A 20,459-nucleotide genomic window follows, 5' to 3' on the forward strand; every position below is an offset into this window, starting at 1 on the left:
GTTGGGGGGGATTTTATAGTTTGGCTTTTGTGGGGTTTTATTTGTTTCATTTTTTTTTTGTGGGAGTGGTTTTTTTTGTTTGGTTAGCGTTTTGTTTTGTTTTTTTTTTACAGCTATTCTGAACAGTAGTGTTCATTCCTTGATTTCTTCTGCAATTTCTTGAAAAAATTTGATGGAAATGCAGAAGACCTTGCATAGTGATTTTGTTTGTCTGTTTCTTTGGTTCTGTGCTTTCTGGTTTTTTGTTACCTTTTGCCTGGCATTTAGTTGATGCACAGGTTGAAAAGCACTCTGTTTGAAACCTATGTCCTCACCTCCAAAATGCCTGTATCAACAAAAATTGGTGCTGCATATAGGACCTTGTAGTTGATTTAAGTAAGCATAGAATCACAGAGTAGTCTAGGTTAGAAGGGACCTCCAATGGTCATCTAGTCCAACCCCCTCTGCAGTAAGCAGGGACATCCTCAACTGGATCAGGTTGCCTAGAGCCCTAAACATGTGAATGCATAACTGAAGTTCACAGCTTCTAGTTGTCCTAAAGGCATCAGTTCATCTCTAAAATACTCATTGGCAATGCTAAAGTGTGTGTTGCCTACTTAGGCACAGATGTTAATTTAATCTTATGACATGTGTAAGGATATAAGTAATGGTATAGTGTACCTGAAAAATTGTGCAGAACTGGGACCTGGGGGTTCTAATTGACAAGCAGCTGAATATGAGCAAGCAGTGTGCACAGGTGGCCAAGAAAGCCAATGGCATCCTGGCTGGGATTAGAAATGCTGTGTCCAGCAGGAGGAGGGAGGGGATTGTCCCCTGGGACTCAGCTCTGGTGAGGCCACACCTTGAGTATTGTGTCCAGTTTTGGGCACCTCAATACAAGAGAGATGTGGAGGTGCTGGAGCCAGTGAGGGGAGGAGGGCAAGGAAGCTGTGAAGGGCCTGGAGAATAAATCTGATGAAGAATGACTGAAGGAGCTGGGGATGGTTCGTTTGGAAAAAGGGGAGGCTGAGGGGAGACCTCATTGCTGTCTACAGCTACCTGAAAGGAGGTTGTGGAGAGGCTGCTGCTGGTCTCCTCTCACAGGTCATTAGTGATAGAACTAATTGAGGGAATGGCCTCAAACTGCAACTGGGTAGGTTTAGACTGGACATTAGGAAACAATTTTTCCCAGCAAGAGTGGTCAGGCATTGGAATGTGCTGCCCAGGAAGGTGGTTGAGTCCCCAGGCCTGGATATGGGCTCTGATTTAGGGGTGAACCTGCTAGTATTTGGTGTTTTTTCCTTCTTGCCAGTCAATGCTGCTAACACACAGATTCAGTAAGCCCAGTGTCAGGCTGGTATAATGTATAAGGCTTAATCTAAAATTAGAAAAATATTTATGCTTCTCTTATCACTGGAAATATGCTTAGAGCCTTTTTTTAAGGGCGTTTAGTGAAATACATACCTCCTAAAAGATGTATCAGAAAAGACTGATGGAGGCCTAAGTAACAAGTAAAATCATGTTTTTAGGACTCTTCTACAGAAAATGCAAGCTGGCTTCTAAGACAGAAGTTACCCATGACACCAAGCTTTTGTGCTTAATGTTGCCTAAGAGCACACATCTGCAGGTTCCCACTGGGCAACACATTTACCTCAAACAGATCATTGCAGGTAAGAAAAAATTGAGAATGTAACCATGAATGTATTGACATAAATCCATTTGCAGAGTCTTGGGAGGATGCCAAGTCCGTGGCCACTAATTCCCTGATTAGAAAGTCTCTCCTTCCAGGATTGCAATCAGTGCTTAATAATGAACTGACTGAAGTAATATTGGTGGAAAGCTGGCTGTTGAGGTAGCTGGCACTTACTGGTGACCTTCTTGGCTTCTCTTTCAGCTTTCCCTTTGCAACAGTCTCTCTGCTGAAGTAGTGCTGCTCATTGTCAAAGAGAGGGGAGCTCATTGTAGATGTGCCATGTATGATTAGTCACTTCCTTTTAGTTCACAGCTTTGTTGGCATTCAGAGGGTAATGTTGCAGTTTTGGTTTGTTTTCCTTTTCTTCTGAGGGTGTCAGGAGTTTTAGGGAGCAGACAGAAGCTCTTTTACCTCTCTCCAAAGAAAACACTCCACACAGGATTGGAAAGAAGCGGAAATTTAAATGGAAGTACTACTCACAGCTATGTACAACCATACAAAAACATACGAAATACACCAATTCATATTTAGCCTTGGCCCAGTTCTCTCCAATCTGGGCTTTAGCAAGATCTCATTAGGCCAGAACCTTCCCAAAACCTTCCTCCCCCCAACCAGGCTTGAATCCCAGGCCTCAACACCCACCCCCATACCTCCCTACCCAGGCCTGAATGACACAGTAGAGATTAGCTCTGCCAGGGCTGAAGCCAGGCTGCAGACCTGCCCCACAAGAGGGAAGGTTCGGCTGCTGGGGGCAGAGAGAGGGAGAGAAAAGGGGGAAACTGACTACACAGCCAGTTTATATGTGGAAGGAAGATGTAGACTGATGGGAGCGAAATAACAAAAGATTACTCTTTCCACCCCCCTGCACCTCTCTGGTACTTGGAGGACTTTTGACTTAAGACATCCCAGTTCTTAAACCCATAACAGAGGGATTTATAGCAGTTGTGTGATACTGCTTTACACTCCAGTTGCACAATATTAATCATAACATGATGTTATGAGGGGGATACATCCTGAAAAGCATTATTGAAGAGCTACTCTTCCACCTTTTTTTTTTTATTATTTTTATTTAAAGAAAGGCTTAAAAATAGGAAATCAGTGAAATATCCGACTGGAGTTTTTTTAGGGATACTGTCCTAGTTTTGAGCCATGAGCTGCCCAGGGCAAAAGGACAGAAAAGATATTTTATCCCTTCCCAAGGAGTAAAATAAAAATACTCCACACTGGATCGAATGTTTAAATGGAAATTCTATTTACAAATATATACAAAAAGTATTCAGGTAAAAGGAAAACATTCACAAATTAGGCTCAGTTCTTCACCTGGGCCTACCAGGCCAAAACCTTCCAGAGCCTTCCAGAAACCTCCACCCCACTCAGCCTCAGCAGGGCCAGGATCAGGGCAAACTGCCCCCCTACTAGACCCAGGCTTGCCACAGGCTTCAACAGCCCCAGTGGTGTAGCTGGAAATTGCCTGCCAGCCAAGGCCAGGAGAAAGCCTCTCCCCCACAAACCATAAAGATAACCATAGAGATGCATCCTGAGATGGAGAGAAGAGAGAGAGAACTGGCTGTACACTGCCTTAAGTAGAGAGATACAGGAAAACAGAACAGAGTAACAGATTACAATATCCTGGGACAAGCTGCCCATCCCCCTGGCGCTCTCTAGCCTCTGGAGGACTTGTCTTTATGGGTATACCAATTAATTCTTAATTTCCTTTAACCTACAACAGATACTTTTTAAGATGTGCATATTATGGTCATGCTGGTCACTGTACTTGCATTAGTGTACATGGTCAAGAGGTTTCTCAAGAGGATTTTTGCATGTCCTTCAACTGCAAACTCTATTTTTCTTCTTCCATACCTAATTCTTTGGTGTTGTCCAGCTCTTTCAGCCCTTTTCTTCCCCCTTCTCATACAGTAGTTTTTTGAAAAGATAGTGGAAGAAAATATAATCATGCAGTACTAATCTGCTATTTCAATTTAGAAACAGCTATGTGCTACTTCAATTTAGAAAAAAAAAATCAACCTGTGGCACTTGAAATTAAATGCAAGAGTTTAGATTTTCATGTCCTTTGGGAAGGACTCTAGAGCGTTTCTTCCAGTGTTTTGAATTGCTAAGTAATGTAGAAATAACACAATGTAGAGGACCTTGAAGATTATAATTGGAAGTAGAAGATTACTATAATAAGAGCTGATGTAGTGGAAAGTAACATACTTGTGTGAAAAGCATGGAATGGTGTTAGTTTTATGGGATATGGAGATTATTTGTTCGGGGGGGTGGGGGTTGGCATTTGAACTAAATTTAGTGGTTGCTGAGTACTTCTCATAATTTCATTTCCCTCTTCTGTCTTCTGTCTAGGAACAGAGGTAGTAAAACCATACACACCTGTATTGCCTTCTTTGCCACTAGATTTCAAAGAACCATTTCACCGTGATGGTGCATATATATATTTAATGATTAAAATTTATTCCTCTGGACTGTTCACGCAGGCACTTGACCACCTACAAATTGGTAAGTATATGTTGGTTTTGTTTTTTTTTTTTTCCATCTGGTTTTGCAACAAATGCTTTATTATCTTGGATTCCCTCCCTGGGTATTGTGATGTTGTTATTGTTTAACTACTCACACGTTGGAACATACTTGAAACTTCTAAAAAGGTTTTGTTCTGCATGCCCTAAGTGTACAAGTTTATCCTCACTGTAACTGGGAGCTTACCATTACATAAAGGGTATATTTATATAAGAGCTGTATTTAGTGTATAGTTAAGTAAATACCAGCACTATGTACATTTCATGCCATGAGCTCTACTAAGTTGTCCAAGACTTTCTAAGGGCATCACAAGGATGATAAGGCAAGGAGCAGTGGATACAAACTTGAACATAGAAGGTTTCACCTCAGCATGAGGAGAAACTTCTTTCCAGTGAGGGTGACAGAGCTCTGGAACAGGCTGCCCAGGGGCATTGTGGAGTCTCCTTCTGTGGAGACTTTCCAAACCCACCTGGATGTGTTCCTGTGTGGACTACCCTAGGTGATGCTGCTTTGGCAGGGGGGTTGGACTCAATGCTGGATCTCCAACCTGTGATTCTGTAAAGCTCTTCTGATCTTCCAAATGTGTTCATGTTTAATTATTGAGAGATGTCAACTGTATCACAAGTCATAGTTGATCACTTTTCATTGTATGTAGTCTTAGAATGACTTTTTGTACTTTTCAGATAAAGAAGGCTAAATGTGTTTTGTTAGACTTGAGAAGCATTTCCTTTTCTGTTGCAGATACTGAGGTAGATCTATAACACTGACTTTGCAGATGTTTTTGTACTCACAGTATAAAATCCATCAAGACAAGGCATTTTAATTGAACATCTGTTCATTTAATAGAATCATAGAATCATTCAAGTTGGAAAAGTCCCACCCATAACCCTTCTCTACAAAGTTCACCTCTAAACCCTATCCCCAAGCACCATATCTAAACGACCTTTAAACACATCCAGGGTTGGTGATTCAGCCCCCTCCCTGAGCAGCCTATTCCAATGTCTGACCACTCCTTGTGTGATGATCCTTTTGTGAAATGTGTAATACCTTTTTGAAAGAAATCCTGGTAGTACAACGATCAAAGCAATATAAAAGGGCCTTTAAAAAAAACCCCAAATACTAATTGGCTTGTTTCCATCTCATTAATTCTTCTTCTTTTTTCTTTTTTTTTAATAAAGGAGATTATATTTCTGTCAGCAATCCTGAAGGTAACTTCAAGAAGTCACAGGTTCAGACTTCAGAAGATCTCTTTTTATTGGCAGCAGGCACAGGCTTTACACCAATGGTTAAGCTGCTGAATTTTACTCTGACTGAAGTTAGCTGCCTTCGGTATGTACACTTCTGATGATTTAACTCCAAGATAGAATCATCCATAGGAAGGGTCAAAGGTCATGGGCAAGCCTCAATGTTACTAAAACAATTAACAAACTCAAATGTTACAAAAACATTTTCCTTCAACTTGTGCCAAAAGCTGGCACGCTTTAGGGAAGAGTCTGTCAGACTCTTAGGGAACTTAGACGTATTTGATTATTAGCTGCCATCAATAAAATGGACTGAATTGCATTTTGGATGTCAGTCATTATATAAAGGAGCTCACCAAGTAGAAAATCCGAGGGTGGTTGTTTGGTTTTGGTGTGTGTGTTTTAGGGTTTTTTTTGTTGGTTGGTTGTTGTTGTTTTGGGTTTTTTTGTGGATGGTGGTTTGTTGTTTTTGTGTTGGTTTCTTTTTAGAAGGGTATTATTGTGTGTTTTTGTTTAGTGGTGGTTGGTTGGTTGGTTCAATTAGCTTTGCATTTGAGTGCCTTTTTTCACTGTTGAAGTATTTCAGTGTAGATAGTGGGTTTAGGAGTAAGGAGGTTTACAACTGTTGAATTGTGGCTTCTCTTTGATCTGTTAGAATAGCTGGGATGCTTTGATATGGTTTTCACCTGCTAAGCAACAGTTACACCTTTTTACCAGATGAGTTCCATTCAGTCTTTTCAGATGCCTAAAGAGGTATGTGTTGCATGAGCATTCTATATTCAGCTAGTAAAACCCACAGAAGGGAGCATTCCTTGTCCTTGATCAGTTGAACAGGTTGTTTTGACCCCATTACATCCTTCAGAAGCCCAGAACTAGTACTTCTTCTTGATGTCATTGTCCATTTACAATTGTCAGAGAGTATACAATAGCTCAACTTTAAAAGGAAACGCAAAGAATTGCTCTAGGGGAATATTTTGATAGAGGGGAGGGGTGCTCACATGGCTTTCAGCAAAGATCTTATTCTAGAATGAGTCACATCTTGAAGAATTTCCAAGCATTTACATTTTTTGTCAGTGTGAACTGTTGTAATCTGGGAGAGGATAAATACAGAAAGTATATCTGAACTCTGTTTTCTTCAAAGCTCTGCAGAGGACAGCTCAACAGACTTGCTACTGTTTTCCTGTACCTCTGAATTTGGACTCTTGTAATAGAGATTAATTTCTAATACTGAGTTTCATTCAATTTAAGCACAGGATCTTTTGGTTCATTATATCTTTATAAAGCACATTTTGAAACAACAGAGAGAGATTATTTGGACACTAGTCTTCATAGTAAAGCTAAGAAGGATGGCATGTCCTGCAGAAATCCGCTTCCAGGAAAAAATTCTAAACCCAGGCATCATTCTTGTGTTGTTTATTGTTCAGCATTTACAGATCATCCTATTTTGTGAGCAGGGAGGCTGTGTGCTGTTTGGCTCTTCTGAAGCATTCTGTATTGTCAGTGGGCTGCATCAAGAGAAGCGTAGCCAGAAGGTCAAGGGAGGTGATTCTCCCCCTCTGCTCCCACTGGTGAGACCTTATCTGGAGTACTGCATCCGGTTCTGAAGCCCCTGTTGCAAGAAGGATCTGGACATGCTGGAAGGTGTCCAGAGAAGGGCCACCAGGATGATCAGAGGCTGGAGCTCCTCTCCTATGGAGGCAGACTGAGAGAGTTGGGGTTGTTCAGTCTGAAGAGGAGAAGGCTCCGAGGAGACCTTCTTGTGGCCTTCCAGTATCTGAAGGGGGCTACAAGAAAGCTGGGGAGGGACTTTTTAGGATCTCAGGTAGTGACAGGACTAGGGGGAATGGAGCAAAACTAGAAGTGGGCAGATTCAGATTGGATGTTAGGAAGTTCTTCAGCATGAGGGTCTTGAGACACTGGAACAGGTTGCCCAGGGAGGTGGTGGAAGCCTCATCCCTGGATGTTTTTACGGCCAGGCTGGATGTGGCTCTGAGCAACTTGATCTAGTGTGAGGTGTCCCTGCCCATGGCAGGGGGTTTGGAACTAGATGATCCTTGAGGTCCCTTCCAACCCTGACATGAAAGAAAGAAAGAAAAACTTAAAGAGAGCATGGTAAAAGATGCAAATATTGACATTTTGTCCAGAATCAGAATAAAGAGAGTAGATAATATGCAAAAGATTATTACTGTTTGCATCTACTCTGTCCTTTAAAGGTGGCCAAAGTGGCTTCTTTTACCTCTTCTTATTTTAACAGTTTGTTATGGGAACTCAATGTTCAGAGTTACCTTAGGATGCAGCAACATCTGTTTTCTTACTAGTTGAAGTAAATGAGATTTTCCTTCTTGCTGTGAAGGCTTGCTTGGTGGTGGAGCAACTTGACCTGGTGCAGGTTCTGTTTATATGCAGGAACTTAAGCCTTCGCTGTTCTGCCTGCTTTAGGCAACTTGGGTTTTTGCCCTTTAACCCTCACTTTCTCTTTTGGGAAAATATTGCAAGAGTGTCTCTAATATGTGTGTTTATATATTTATATAAATGCTATTTATATACAGGAGAGTATATGTATAAGTAATACAATTTGCATGAAATTGTCTTATTATGAAGAGTAATGATTGTTGTAGACTTGGATTGCTCATGCTGGAACACAGATTGCAGAAAGTTGAGGAAGCCTCTGAATGGTGACTGACTTGTCACTTGAGGGTACAGAATCAACCTCTGCCTAGCACTGGGTGAGTGCTGCTGAACCTCTAGGGCTGCACTGTGGACGCTGGAAAATCCACAGTTTCCCTAGGCAGCATTTGCTTTGGTGTAATGGGCTTGGATCATTGGATTTCTACTCTTAGTATCTAGCCAAAGGCTCCCAATTATCTTTAAAGTAAAAGCAGTAAAGGTGAAAATCAATTTTGTTCTCTGCAGTATCCTTGTATGCAGCTTGCTTTCTTCTCTTACTAGCCAAACTGTATTTGGCCAAAATATTAATTTAAAAAGAGTATTGGTCCTCTGTGCTGTTTTTTTCTTTTCCTCCTTAAGATGAGATTTTTGCTCCTTTTTACTGCTGCTGTTTAAGTGCAATCAGGTGGATATGTTTCTTAAATAAAACTGAGGCACAAAGGCACTAAGCCCTAGTTAGAGGACTGACACTTGACACTCCTCTCCAACAAGTATAGGGTGCTTGTAGTCTACTCTTGATTTTCCTTGGTAGTTGTATCTTGTTTTGTCTCCAACTTTCCAATCAAGGAGTGTTAGAGGTTGGAAGGGACCTCCAGAGATCAAGTACAGTCCCTGTGCCAAAGCAGGATCACCCAGGGTAGTCCACACAGGGATGCTTCCAGTTTGGTTTTGAAAGTCTCCAGAGCAGGAGCCTCCACAACCTCTCTGTTCCAAGGCTCTGTCATCCTCACTGTAAAGAAGTTTCTCCTCGTGTTGAGGTGAAACCTTCCATGTTCAAGTTTGTATCCATTGTTCCTTGTCTTATTACTGTGCACCACTGAAAAAGAGGTTGTCCCCCTCCACTTGACACCCACCCCTCAGATATTTTATAGATATTGATCAGATCCCCTCTCAGTCTTCTCAAGACTAAACAGCCCCAGGGCTCTCAGTCTCTGTTGGTAGGGGAGATGCTCAAGCCCTCTAATTCTTCTCATGCCTCTCTGTTGGACTCTCTCCAGCAGATCTCTGTCTCTCTTGAATTGTGGAGCCCAAAGCTAGACACAATACTACAGATGTGGTCTCAGCAGGGCAGAGGATAGGGGCAAAAGAACCTCCCTAGCCCTGCTGGACACACTTTTCTTGATGCACCCCAGGGTACCATTGGCCCTGTTGGGCACATTGCTGTCCCATGCAGAACTTGCTGCCCACCAGCACTCCAAGGTCTTTCTCTGTGGAGCACATTTCCAGCAGGGCAGCCCCTAACCTGTCCTGGTGCCTGTTGTTTTTCCTCCCCAGATGCAGGACCCTGCACTTGTCCTTATTGAACTCCCTGAGGTTTGCCTGCTCCCAGCCTGTCCAGCTCTGGTTGGATGCCAGCACAGCCTGACAGGTGTCAGCCATCCCACCCTCACCCCCTGCCGGTTTTGGCCTTCCTAAATTGCCACTCTACTCTCATATTCACTTTAAATATGGTGCCCCACTTTCAACATAATTTTTGGTTTAAAGGTGATTTTATAACTTTTTACTTCCTCCTCTTCCTCTGTGCTAAAATCCTCAAAGGTCCTCCATAACTCCTCTCTCTTTACAGCTTTCCATAAGACCTTGCATGTCATTTTTTTGAGCTTATTAAAATCTATATCCCTTGAAGTAGTTTCCAGTATGTTAGATTCTCCCTATTTCCTTCCAGAGGGCTGCTGATGACAGTTTAGATAACACCTTCATTCTCTTAAGCAGCTGTTCTATAGTGGGTGAGGATCATGCCTAACTCTCCACCTCTTCCATTTAGCTGTTTTCTCCCTGATGTCTAAAAAAACTGTTACTACTTCATTCCAAGTTTGGGGGGTGGTTCTGTTCTTTTTTGTAGTCCTGAGCAGATATGTTAACTACAGCAGATACATTTATTTACACTGGGGAGTATCAGTAAGGATGTCTCAAAGCATTGTTCTCCAGATGACCTATTGCTACCTTTGTTCCCAGTGCATGGCTTTCCTATGCACTTCTCGGAGGCTTTTTTTTTCCCCACTTGGGTAACACTAGATGCTGTGGTGCACCACACCAGCTTTGACAGCACTACATTCTCAAAGTGGCCTTTATTTTCCATGTGTTGAGCGAGGTAAGCCCTGGGAAGCATGTAAATAATCTAGATTTTTGGCACATTTTGTCCCCTGAATAAGATGGTTTTAACTTTTATAGATGCAGCATAGGTGATTTGGGGCTGATTTGTTTCTATACCAGGCAAGTACTTTGTAACTTATTTTGATTTGCAATGCATCTGGAACACCTTTCAATAACACTACTGATGTGTGTTATATGCAAGTCACACAGAATTGTCAGGGTTGGAAGGGACCCTATGGATCATCTAGTTCCAAACCCCCCTGCCATGGGCAGGGACACCTCACACTAGATCAGGCTGCCCATCCTGTCTGGCCTTAAAAACATCCAGGGATGGGGCTTCCACCACCTCTCTGGGAAGCCTGTGCCAGTGTCTCACCACCTTTATGGTGAACTATTTCTTCCTAAGGTCTAATATAAGTCTCCCCTCCTCTAGCTTGGATCCATTCCCCCTAGTCCTATCACTACCTGATGCCCTAAAAAGTCCTTCACCAGCATTCCTATAGGCCTCCTGCAGATACTGGAAGGCCACAATAAGATCTCCTCAGAGTCATACCTCATTTCTGTATTTTGGCTTCAGAAAATCAACATGCTTCTCCTAAGTAGAAAATTATCTCTTATCTTTGTCATCTAATGTAGCTTGTAAGAGATGTCTTGGAATCTTGAATTGCTACTAAACTGCAAAAGGGGAAAAATTCAGAAGTCAGAAAAATGTGGTATCTTCAGACTGGGAGTATATAGGGTTGTAAATTGCAGGTGAAGTACAGTTGGACATCCTGAAGTCTTTGCAGAAGCCCTTAGCATGTGATGCACAAGTGTGAAAGTTGGCTCTGCCAGGTAGAGAAGAGGAGGTAATGGGAATTAGTATTTCCAGTGCAGCATCACATAGTTGTTTCAGGAACAGGTTCTTCACCATGAGGGTGGTGGAACACTGGAACAGGTTGCCCAGGGAGGTAGTTGAGGCCCCTTCCCTGGGCATACTCAAGGTGAGGCTTGACAAGGCTCTGAGCAGCCTGATCTAGTTCAGGATGCTCCTGTTTACTGCAGAGGGGATTGGACTAGATGACCTTTGGAGGTCCCTTCTAAGCCAAACCATTCTATGATTCTATGAAATGCCCAGTGTCGAGTCCTTGCCTCTTGGAAGCATGGTCTGCTGCATGTGAAAGGGATACTGGATAGTAGAATGCCAGGTTATGGAACTGGAATTGCACAGCTGTGCGATGTGCAGGGCCAGCAGGCTTAGCTGTCAGGTACCCACATTTCTGTGCCAGGTGTCCCAGTGTCCTGCAAACTGACCTTGCTGCTTCAGGCACTGCAGCAATGTGCTCTGTCCTCACACACCTTGTGCCTAAGTAGAAAAAAACAACAGTTGCTTAAAGCCCTGTGGGGTGCAGTTCTGGAGCTGCTTGCATTTAGCAGCACATCCTTTGTCTTCTGGCAGTCGTCCCCAGGGCATTAGTCTGTTGTTAGCCATAAAGGAGAAGTTAGGGGTATGTGACTTCATCAAATGGTAAATTCTCTTTTGTAAAAAATCAGTCTTTCTGTGTTTTACCTCCACTGCAGCATAAAAATCTGAAGAGTTGATAGCATTGACTTTAATGACAGGCGTTAATTTTTTTTTTTTAATGTGAACTATGTGGCAAATAAAATGTTTGTAAGCAGTAGCTTTCCAGGTGAACAGATTTTATAAATCAGCAAATAAAGTAAGAATAAGATAACCTGGTACAAAGCTTCTCAAGTTATGAGGTAATTTTCTTGTACTTGTGTGTGTCTAGATTCCATCTTTATGAAATTAATACTGCTATAACCTCCTGGAAGTTCCAGTTTGATCTGTACAAGCTGGTGTGTGTGATATTAAAAATGTGTGCAGAGTTTATGTACTGGCTATGAATTGTAGTGCTCAAACATCCATAAGAAAGCACTACATAAAGCTCCACAAGCAGTGTTGTCATTGCAGCCACATCTTAGTAACTTCAGTCAGCAGTTCCTGAACTAGAGGTTGCAACTGCAGACAGGGTTGTGAGATTTAGAAGAGAGGTCACAAATCTGGCAGGGGGGACAGCAAGAAAGACGGTATACTGAGTTAGTGGCAAAAAAGATTTGAGGATTGCAGAGAGTTGCAAAACACCAACCAAACAAAAAATGCATGCAAAAGGATTCTTTATAATGCATATGATTCTTGAACATACGTTTTTAATACAGAAACAGTCTGCAGTAATTTTTCTTTAATTATTATTATTTTAAGGACAGTGAAGCTGATCTTCTTCAACAAAACAGAAGATGACATACTTTGGAGAAACCAACTAGAACAATTAGCTCTTAAGGATGAAAGGTATTTAAAAGTCTTGTGGAGAACAACTCATACCATGCTGGTGTATAAGAAAACAAATCTGGTAGTGATAGGACTAGGGGGAATGGGGCAAAACTAGAAGTGGGTAGATTCAGGTTGGATGTTAGGAAGAAGTTCTTCACCGTGAGGGTGGTGAGACACTGGAACAGGTTGCCCAGGGAGGTGGTGGAAGCCTCATCCTTGGAGGTGTTTAAGGCCAGGCTGGATGTGGCTCTGAGCAACCTGATGTAGTGTGAGGTGTCCCTGCCTGTGGCTTGGAATTTGAAACTAGATGATCCTTGAGGTCCCTTCCAACCCTGACAGATCTATGGTTCTAAGTCCTGGGGCTTGGACTGACTGTACAGCTTCAGCACAAAGACAGATCCCAGTGCTGGAAACTCTTAGCTATGCAGTTAATGAGTCCTAGGGAGTGGAGGGAGGTGTGCTTGCAATGGACACAGATGCATAGCAACAGGCTATGCCATTTTGTTCTGTAGGTCCCATAGGAAGCCAGGGGGTTGATATGACAGTGTTCAATAGACGTTTATTGGAGATGTTAAATTAGAGGAGATGGTTGTTGTGAAAAGATTTTTGAAGGTGGAGAAAATCAGCCTTAGCAATAGAAGACAGAGAGATGCAAAGGGAAGCACAGGTTTTACATGATAGGAGTACATTTTGTTTGTGCTTACCTCATTCTTGGTTGGAATTGCATGAAGAAATTAATTTCACTTGTTCCTTCACGACAGTGGAGTTAAAAATCAATATTATTGCACAGCCTGGTGATGTCTGGCACATTCAAAGCTTCATAGTCTAGACATTGTGGAAATTTACAGTAAAAAAAATAAACCCTTTCTGTCTTTCAGTAAAAGCCTGAGACACAAGTGCTTGTTTTTTACCCAATAACCAATCTGTTGGTGAGGTTTTGAAACCTCATTAACCTCATTTTCTCATCAACAAAATTGTGCTGACATGTTCTCCAATCTGGCTAAGCATTCTTACCTCACTGCGTGTGTATTGAGCTGCATCAAGAAGATTTGCATAAGTGAATAATGGAACAGTAAAAGCTCTGCTTTAGTATCTTCAGTGGTACCAGCTGGTTTTCTTTGTAAGATGAAATATGGAACTAAATTTTTAAGATTGTAAGATTGGGTTAAATGATGAAATACTGGAGGTGATTTGACTGGTAGGAACACCTCAATGCCTATGAGATCTGATACTGTGTAAGGGCAGCTGAGCAAAGCAGGAAACATCAGTCACTAGCATTTTGTGTAGCAGATTTCTAAGCAGAGGCAATGTTTTATGAAATACTTTCCTCCTTACCAGGTTTGAGGTGCAATTCATTCTTTCACAACCAACAAAGGACTGGGTGGGTAAACAGGGGAAGATTTCATCATCTCTTCTCTCTGAGTTTGTGAAAAGAAGCAGAAAAGACTCCAAAGTGCTTATCTGCATCTGTGGTCCAACACCTTTTACAGAACAAGGAGTACAGTGAGTATTTGAAACAATGAAATAGAGAACAAGGTGGTTTTTTTGGTTATTTAGAAGTTACATCCTAACACACCTCTAGTGTTTCTGACTTGGTAGTCTTTCAAAAATGGCCTTATGTTTTCTGCTTTGCAAGAAAAAAAAATAAAAGCCAACCAACCAAAACAAATAACAAAAGGCACAAACAACAACAACAACAAAATCAACATTTTGAAATTAAAAGCCAACCAACCAAAACGAACTCCATACAACAACCAAAAAAACCCAAAACGAATCACAAAAACACATCCCCCAAAACCAACCAATCAAAAAACCCACAAACAAAACAACAAACAAAACAAAACCCCAAACAACAAAAATCCCCAAGTAACAAAAAAGAAAACAAACAAAAAATCCCCAACAAAATAAAAACCAACAAAAAACCATACCCAAACAAAAATCCACAAACACAACACCACCCCAAAAAAGCCACAAACAAAACAATAAAAAAAGAAAACAAACCAAAACCAAACATAAACAACCAAAGGAAAACAAACAAAAAAAACACACACCAAACAACCCTCCAAACCCCAAACAAACCCAAAAAAGACAAAAAACCTCACAACAATAATAACAAAAAAAAAGCACCAAACCCAAAACCAATCAAGCAAGAAAGCCCACCAAAAAACCCCAGAAACAAAACAACAAAACCCAAACAACCAAAAAAAGATAAATTAATAACAACCACTAAAAAAATCAAACAAATAAACCAGTAACAAAACAAAATCCCCACCTGGCATCGGATCTGAGAGCTATATTTAGTGTATAGTTAAGTAAATACCACCAGTATGTAAATTTCATGAGCTCTACTAAGTTGTCCAAGACTTTCGAAGGGCATCACAAGGATGATAACACAAGGAACAGCAGGTACAAGCTTGAACACAGAAAGTTTCACCTCCATGTGAAGAGAAAGTTCTTTCCGGTGAGGGTGACAGAGCTCTGGAACAGGCTGCCCAGGGGGGTTGTGGAGTCTCCTTCCCTGGAGACTTTCCAAACCCACCCGGTTGCATTCCTGTGCAGACTACTCCAAGTGATCCTGCTTTGGCAGTGGGTTGGACTTGATCTCTGGAGTTCCCTTCCAACCTCTAATGTACTGGAATACTGTGATCACCTCTAACAGTGATGTTTTTTCACAAGGCTTTCAATGCTGTTTTTAATTCCTTGTGCATAGAAAAATTGCTGCAATAGGAAATAAACTTTGTGTTTGTCTTAGTGTGACAAATTAAGTTACAAAAAGTAAAATTCAAAGCAGTTGTTCTATCACTTATCTCATTTTTTTAAATTAATTTATGTCTGTACCTAATACTTTCCTTCTTTTATGTGCTATATATTTAAAGGTAAAAGATTCTCTAACGTTCTTGTGCTCAGCTTCAAAATCCTTAACCAATATGGCCATGCCTTGCCGAAGTCAAGAGCATGGATTTAATTGAGGGTGGAATTGGCCCATAATTGTGCTGCCTCTTGAGAAATTTGAGATGATTTATTTTTAGAAATAAATAATCTTTTAAAAGATCCTGTAGCACATAGGAGCTCCTAAGCATGAATTGCTTTGTTAATGTATTGGCAAAGGTGAACTTCATTGTACACATCTGGAAAGAAAAGCCAAGGTAGTGATGCTGAAGTGCTTCATCTGTCTCTGTGATGGGTTTGGGGTTAGAAAGATTAATATTGTGAACTTCATTTCTGACTTTCAGATACCTGAAGGATCTTGGATACTGCCAAGAAGAGATCCACGCTTTTACTGCATAAACCCTGAAGAGAATATCATTGTTTGTATAATTCAGTCTTATTTATTTATATCTATGGATTTAAATAACTGAAAAGCAATTTTGTAAGGCTTGAAATTTCACTCTTGGTACCAAAACTGTTTCTCAGAAGAAATCTTATCTTTGAAAAAAATTTTTATACAGTGTTTTATCTTGGTTTTGTAAATACTTTTGCTAAGACTTAAGTCAGCCAGGTATTAATTTATTGTAAAGGCAAGCAAAAATATATAGGATATGTTATGTAAAATATTTCATGTCTTGGTTCATGAGAATTCTTAAATTTGTGACAGGCACTGATTTAAATCTTGACGAAGCTTATTGTTTCTTACTGTAAAAAGTCTGAAGAGCAATACTGTCTGAAATTAAATATTGCACTGTAACTCAGGTGATCAGTCATTGAAAATGTTCTTTCTCCTCTGATACCTGTATTTGACTTGCAAATGACCCAGATACGTTTTTGGCTTTGTAAACAAAGAATACATTTGGTAAAAATAGAAAATTTACATCAACTAATAAAATAAAATGATAATTTTACATTACTTTGTGCATTTTTCTAACTGTTTGGTTTGGTTTCAGTTTTCTGATGGCCTGCAGAAAGGTTTGCACAAGCTTAGAGAACCAGCTGAGAACTCAGAACAGAGGCACAGGTCTTCCACAAAACCTTCAGTGTGACCTCACTGATACCAGGTATCCCTTCTCATGAGGAGATGTTCTGAGGGTAAAAACATGTTAGCTGATGGCCTGCAAATACAGTAGCATTAAATCACAGAATCATTCAGGCTGGAAGGACCCTCAGGATCATGCAGTCCAACCGAGAACCCTACTCTACAAGGGTCACCCCTAAACCATATCCCTGAGCACCACATCCAAACCACTTTTAAACACCTCCAGGGTTGGTGACTCAACCACCTCCCTGGGCAGCACATTCCAGTGCCTGACCACTCCTGCTGTGAAAAAAATCTTTCCTAATGTCCCGTCTAAACCTTCCCAGTCACAGCTTGAGGCCATTCCCTCTTGTTCTATCACTAATTACCTGTGAGAAGAGACCAGCACCAGCCTCTCCACAACCTCCTTCCATGTAGTTGTAGACAGCAATGAGATCTCCTTTCAGCCTCTTCTTTTTCAGACTAAACAGCCCCAGCTCCTTCAGTTGCTCTTTATCAGATTTATTCTCCAGGCCCCTCATCAGCTGCTTTGCCTTCCTCTGCACTCACTCCAGCACCTCAATATCTCTCTTAATCAGTGGGTTATTTTTTTTACTCCATTATTTCAAGTATGTTATCATGAGGGAGAAATCTGCTGTCTAATAGCAGTTTGGAGAACAAAGCAGCAAACTTACCCTCCTTCCAGATGCTGTCAGTAATATCTGTAGGCATTGTTTTGCCTGACATCCAGTGCTATTTACATCCTCCTGTTGTTTGAGTGAATATTTCTTCCTCCTAAGAAGCCAGGGCTGTGGTTATGGCATTAACACTTCAGCATTCATGGAAGGTGTTTTAATACTAGCCTTAAGAAAGGTTAAATTGCTAGCTGACAGTGACTGACTATGCTAAATGGAGCTGTCATCTCTCCAGTGCCCTCTAGGTTATTGAAGTTAGAAAAAGATCTGGTTGTCAATCCCTGCCCATAGGTCACAAGTGATTTCAGAAGAGACAGTGGTATTGTCATCACTTTGTCATCTAGAAGGATCTAAATGCTTTCAGTTACCATTTTGCAATGCATTGTTTGTGGAGATTGGTCCTACAAAGCTCTGAAGAGGGTTTCTCTTCTGCAGAGTAGAAACAAAAGCACTGTGCTGGAAAAACAAAGCACTTGTTGAGTTTTACTATTTTTTTTTTTCTGTTACAAATGCATGATTACTATGGTGACTCCCAAAATCACATTTGGATGTTAATGCCTAAACCTTACATCTCCCATAGGATACTGAGGAATTTCTCATGTTCTGGACAGCAAAGATCTGATGGGAGGCTCTCCAGTATAAACTACTTTCATTAATTGCCCTCCCCTCAGGCTTTTTTCAGTCTTGAGAAGAGAAGGCTGAGAGGGGATCTGATTAGTGTCTATAAATAAGAGGGGTGGGTGTCAAGTGGATGAGGCCAACCTCTTTTAGTGGTGCACAGTAATAAGACAAGGAACAATGGATACAAACTTGAACATGGAAGGTTTCACCTCAACATGAGGAGAAACTTCTTTACAGTGAGGGTGACAGAGCACTGGAACAGACTGCCCAGAGAGGTTGTGGAGTCTCCTTCTCTGGAGACTTTCCATACCCACCTGGATGCATTCCTGTGTGGACTACCCTAAGTGATCCTGCTTTGGCAGGGTGGCTGGACTTGATCTCTGGAGGTCCCTTCCAATCTCTAACATTCTGTGATTCTGTGAAATGCAAGGAAGACATTGCTCATAGGACAGTCCAATTTGCAAATATATCACGGATTCACAGATTGTATCAGATTGAAAGGGACCCTTAAAGATCACCTTGTCCAACCTCCCTGCAGTGAGCAGAAACACCTCCAATGAGATCAGGCTGCCCAGGGCCACATCAAGTCTGATCTTGAATTTTGTCTCCTGGGACAGGGCAAGAATGATACCCATGTGGTGATTCCTTCTAGACCTTTTCAGGAGGACCTCTTTAGTCATGGCATTCAACATTTCTAATTGGGAAAATACCTATTTAAGTATCTTTTTGCAACAGCTGAAATCCAGAAGACACCCAAGTGTGTAGAGTCATACAATTGTTTTGGTTGGAAGAGACCTTTAAGGTCATTGAGTCCAATCTTCAACCTAAGACTACCATGGCCATTAAACCACATCCCCAAGTGCCATGTCCATGTTTCTTGGACACTTCCAGGGACAATGACTACACTACCTCTCTGGGCAAGTTATTGAGAGCAGTCATCATTTGCTGTCTGTAGTAGAGTGCAGTGAAGGGACAATCACTTCCAAGTTCTGAAGTGGACCTCCTGGTGAGATGAGCAGAGTTGCTTGTTTTCCCCCCACCCTGTTTTGTGGGAATTAGTATGATTTAGAATTGTAGGAATATTCAGTGGCTGTGTCTGGCTTGTTTGCTCTTCTTTAGTACCTTCAAATCAGATTAAGACTGTGTATCACATTTAATGGTTTTAGAGGTAGAAATAGATATTAGAAGGCATTTCTAACTGTAAATAAAAACATTTCATTTACAATTAAATTGCTTTGATTAAAGCAATAGAATATAGGTACTCTTTATATGTACTGATGACAGGTTCTTACAAAAGGAAATCCTAATAGGCCAGAACTGGGTGATGAGAAATTCCAGGTGGAGGCTTGCAGAAATAATAATAACCAAATAATATAGCTGGAAAGCAGTGTGTTGGTTTGTATGAAACTACACTCATCTGTCACAAATAAGGGTGTGGGGGTGGAAGCCTCATCAGTGAAGTCACTGGTCTCACCTGAACACTTTTCCTCTGGTAACCAATGAAGGATAAATCGTGTGGGCCTTTAATGAGTAGGTGAAAGCAGAGATTTAGCTTGAAAACCAGATGCCTAAAATGAGGTGCCTGCAGCTGAGCAAAGTTCCAGAGCTGCCCTTGGAATCAGTAGAGATCAAATCAGCACAGCCTGCACAGCTCCAAGAGCTGGTTTAGCAGAGCTGTGTGTGAGATTCAGGGTGGCCTGTGCCGTTTAAGATCATAGAATCATCATCGAATGGTCTGGGTTGGAAGGAACCTCCAAAGGTCATCTAGTCCCAGACCCATATACAGGGGCATTTTTTCTTAGGTGTTTTTTTGTTCTTTTTTTTTTTTTTTACCCCTTCAGTTCATGGCTGGTAGACAATGTTTTCTACACATCTGAAGCCCACTTGGGCTTGCCTAAATCTCCTGTCTCATTGTTTAGGTCTTTGATCGCTAGTGATGCAAAGTGATAATATCTAATTTGAACTGAAGTAGTGGTTTTTCCAACTGTAGCTGTAGTCTGGATGTATCAGAGAATCATAGAATAGTCTGGGTTGGAAGGGACCTCTGAAGGCATCCAGCCTAACCCCCCTGCAGTCAGCACGGACATCCTCAACTAGATCAGGATGCCCAGAGCCCTGTCGAGCCTCACCTTGAATATCTCCAGGAATGGGGTCTCAGCCACCTCCCCTGGCAAAGCTGTTCCAGTGTTCTACTACCCTTGTGGTATCCTTTGGAGTTTTCCTGTGGCAATACTTGGCAAAGGGCTGTGAAATCAAGACACTACTAAAAGGTTATTTTCCTGATCTTTAAATGGCCTTGTTAACACACCTGTTTTCACACAATCATCAGCAAGAATCATCTTGCTTCATTTTATTCCTTTCTAGAGGTGTAGATAAGTCTTCTCAGAGTAGGAATTATGCGATTTTCTTGGCTAGCAGCATAAAGGGGGAGAAATCTGGACTGAAAAAAACCCAACAAGCTCTCCATACTTCAGTCCCACATTTTAACTTTCTGAGCAGATATTGTAAATAGCATAAAAAAAAATCAATTCATGTTTTGTTTTACTGTCTGTGATCACTAAGTTAACATTCTGCTTAGAGTCCAAATTCACTTAGTCCTGAGCCAGAGTAAATAATCCCTCTTTGTCTCTCCATACAGCCCCTGCATGCAATACCGATTCTCCTGTTAGTTAACTACCCA

The 20,459-nt window shown here is 41.3% G+C and overlaps 1 protein-coding gene across 2 annotated transcripts in view; it reads left to right on the top strand.

Moving 5' to 3' along the window:
* LOC128977217 (cytochrome b5 reductase 4) overlaps positions 1-16,317 on the top strand; it is a 42,961-nt gene extending 26,644 nt beyond the window's left edge. For both annotated transcript variants that reach the window (XM_054394712.1, XM_054394720.1), the window contains exons 11-16: positions 1,509-1,649; positions 4,031-4,183; positions 5,380-5,530; positions 12,446-12,532; positions 13,853-14,017; positions 15,748-16,317. In XM_054394712.1, coding sequence (XP_054250687.1) covers positions 1,509-1,649; positions 4,031-4,183; positions 5,380-5,530; positions 12,446-12,532; positions 13,853-14,017; positions 15,748-15,802 — 752 coding nt within the window. In that variant the 3' untranslated portion in view covers positions 15,803-16,317. The remainder of the gene's footprint in view (positions 1-1,508; positions 1,650-4,030; positions 4,184-5,379; positions 5,531-12,445; positions 12,533-13,852; positions 14,018-15,747) is intronic.
* Positions 16,318-20,459: the final 4,142 nt, after the last annotated feature.

The sequence above is a fragment of the Indicator indicator genome, chromosome 2, assembly GCF_027791375.1.
Source record: "Indicator indicator isolate 239-I01 chromosome 2, UM_Iind_1.1, whole genome shotgun sequence".
Taxonomy (NCBI): domain Eukaryota; kingdom Metazoa; phylum Chordata; class Aves; order Piciformes; family Indicatoridae; genus Indicator; species Indicator indicator.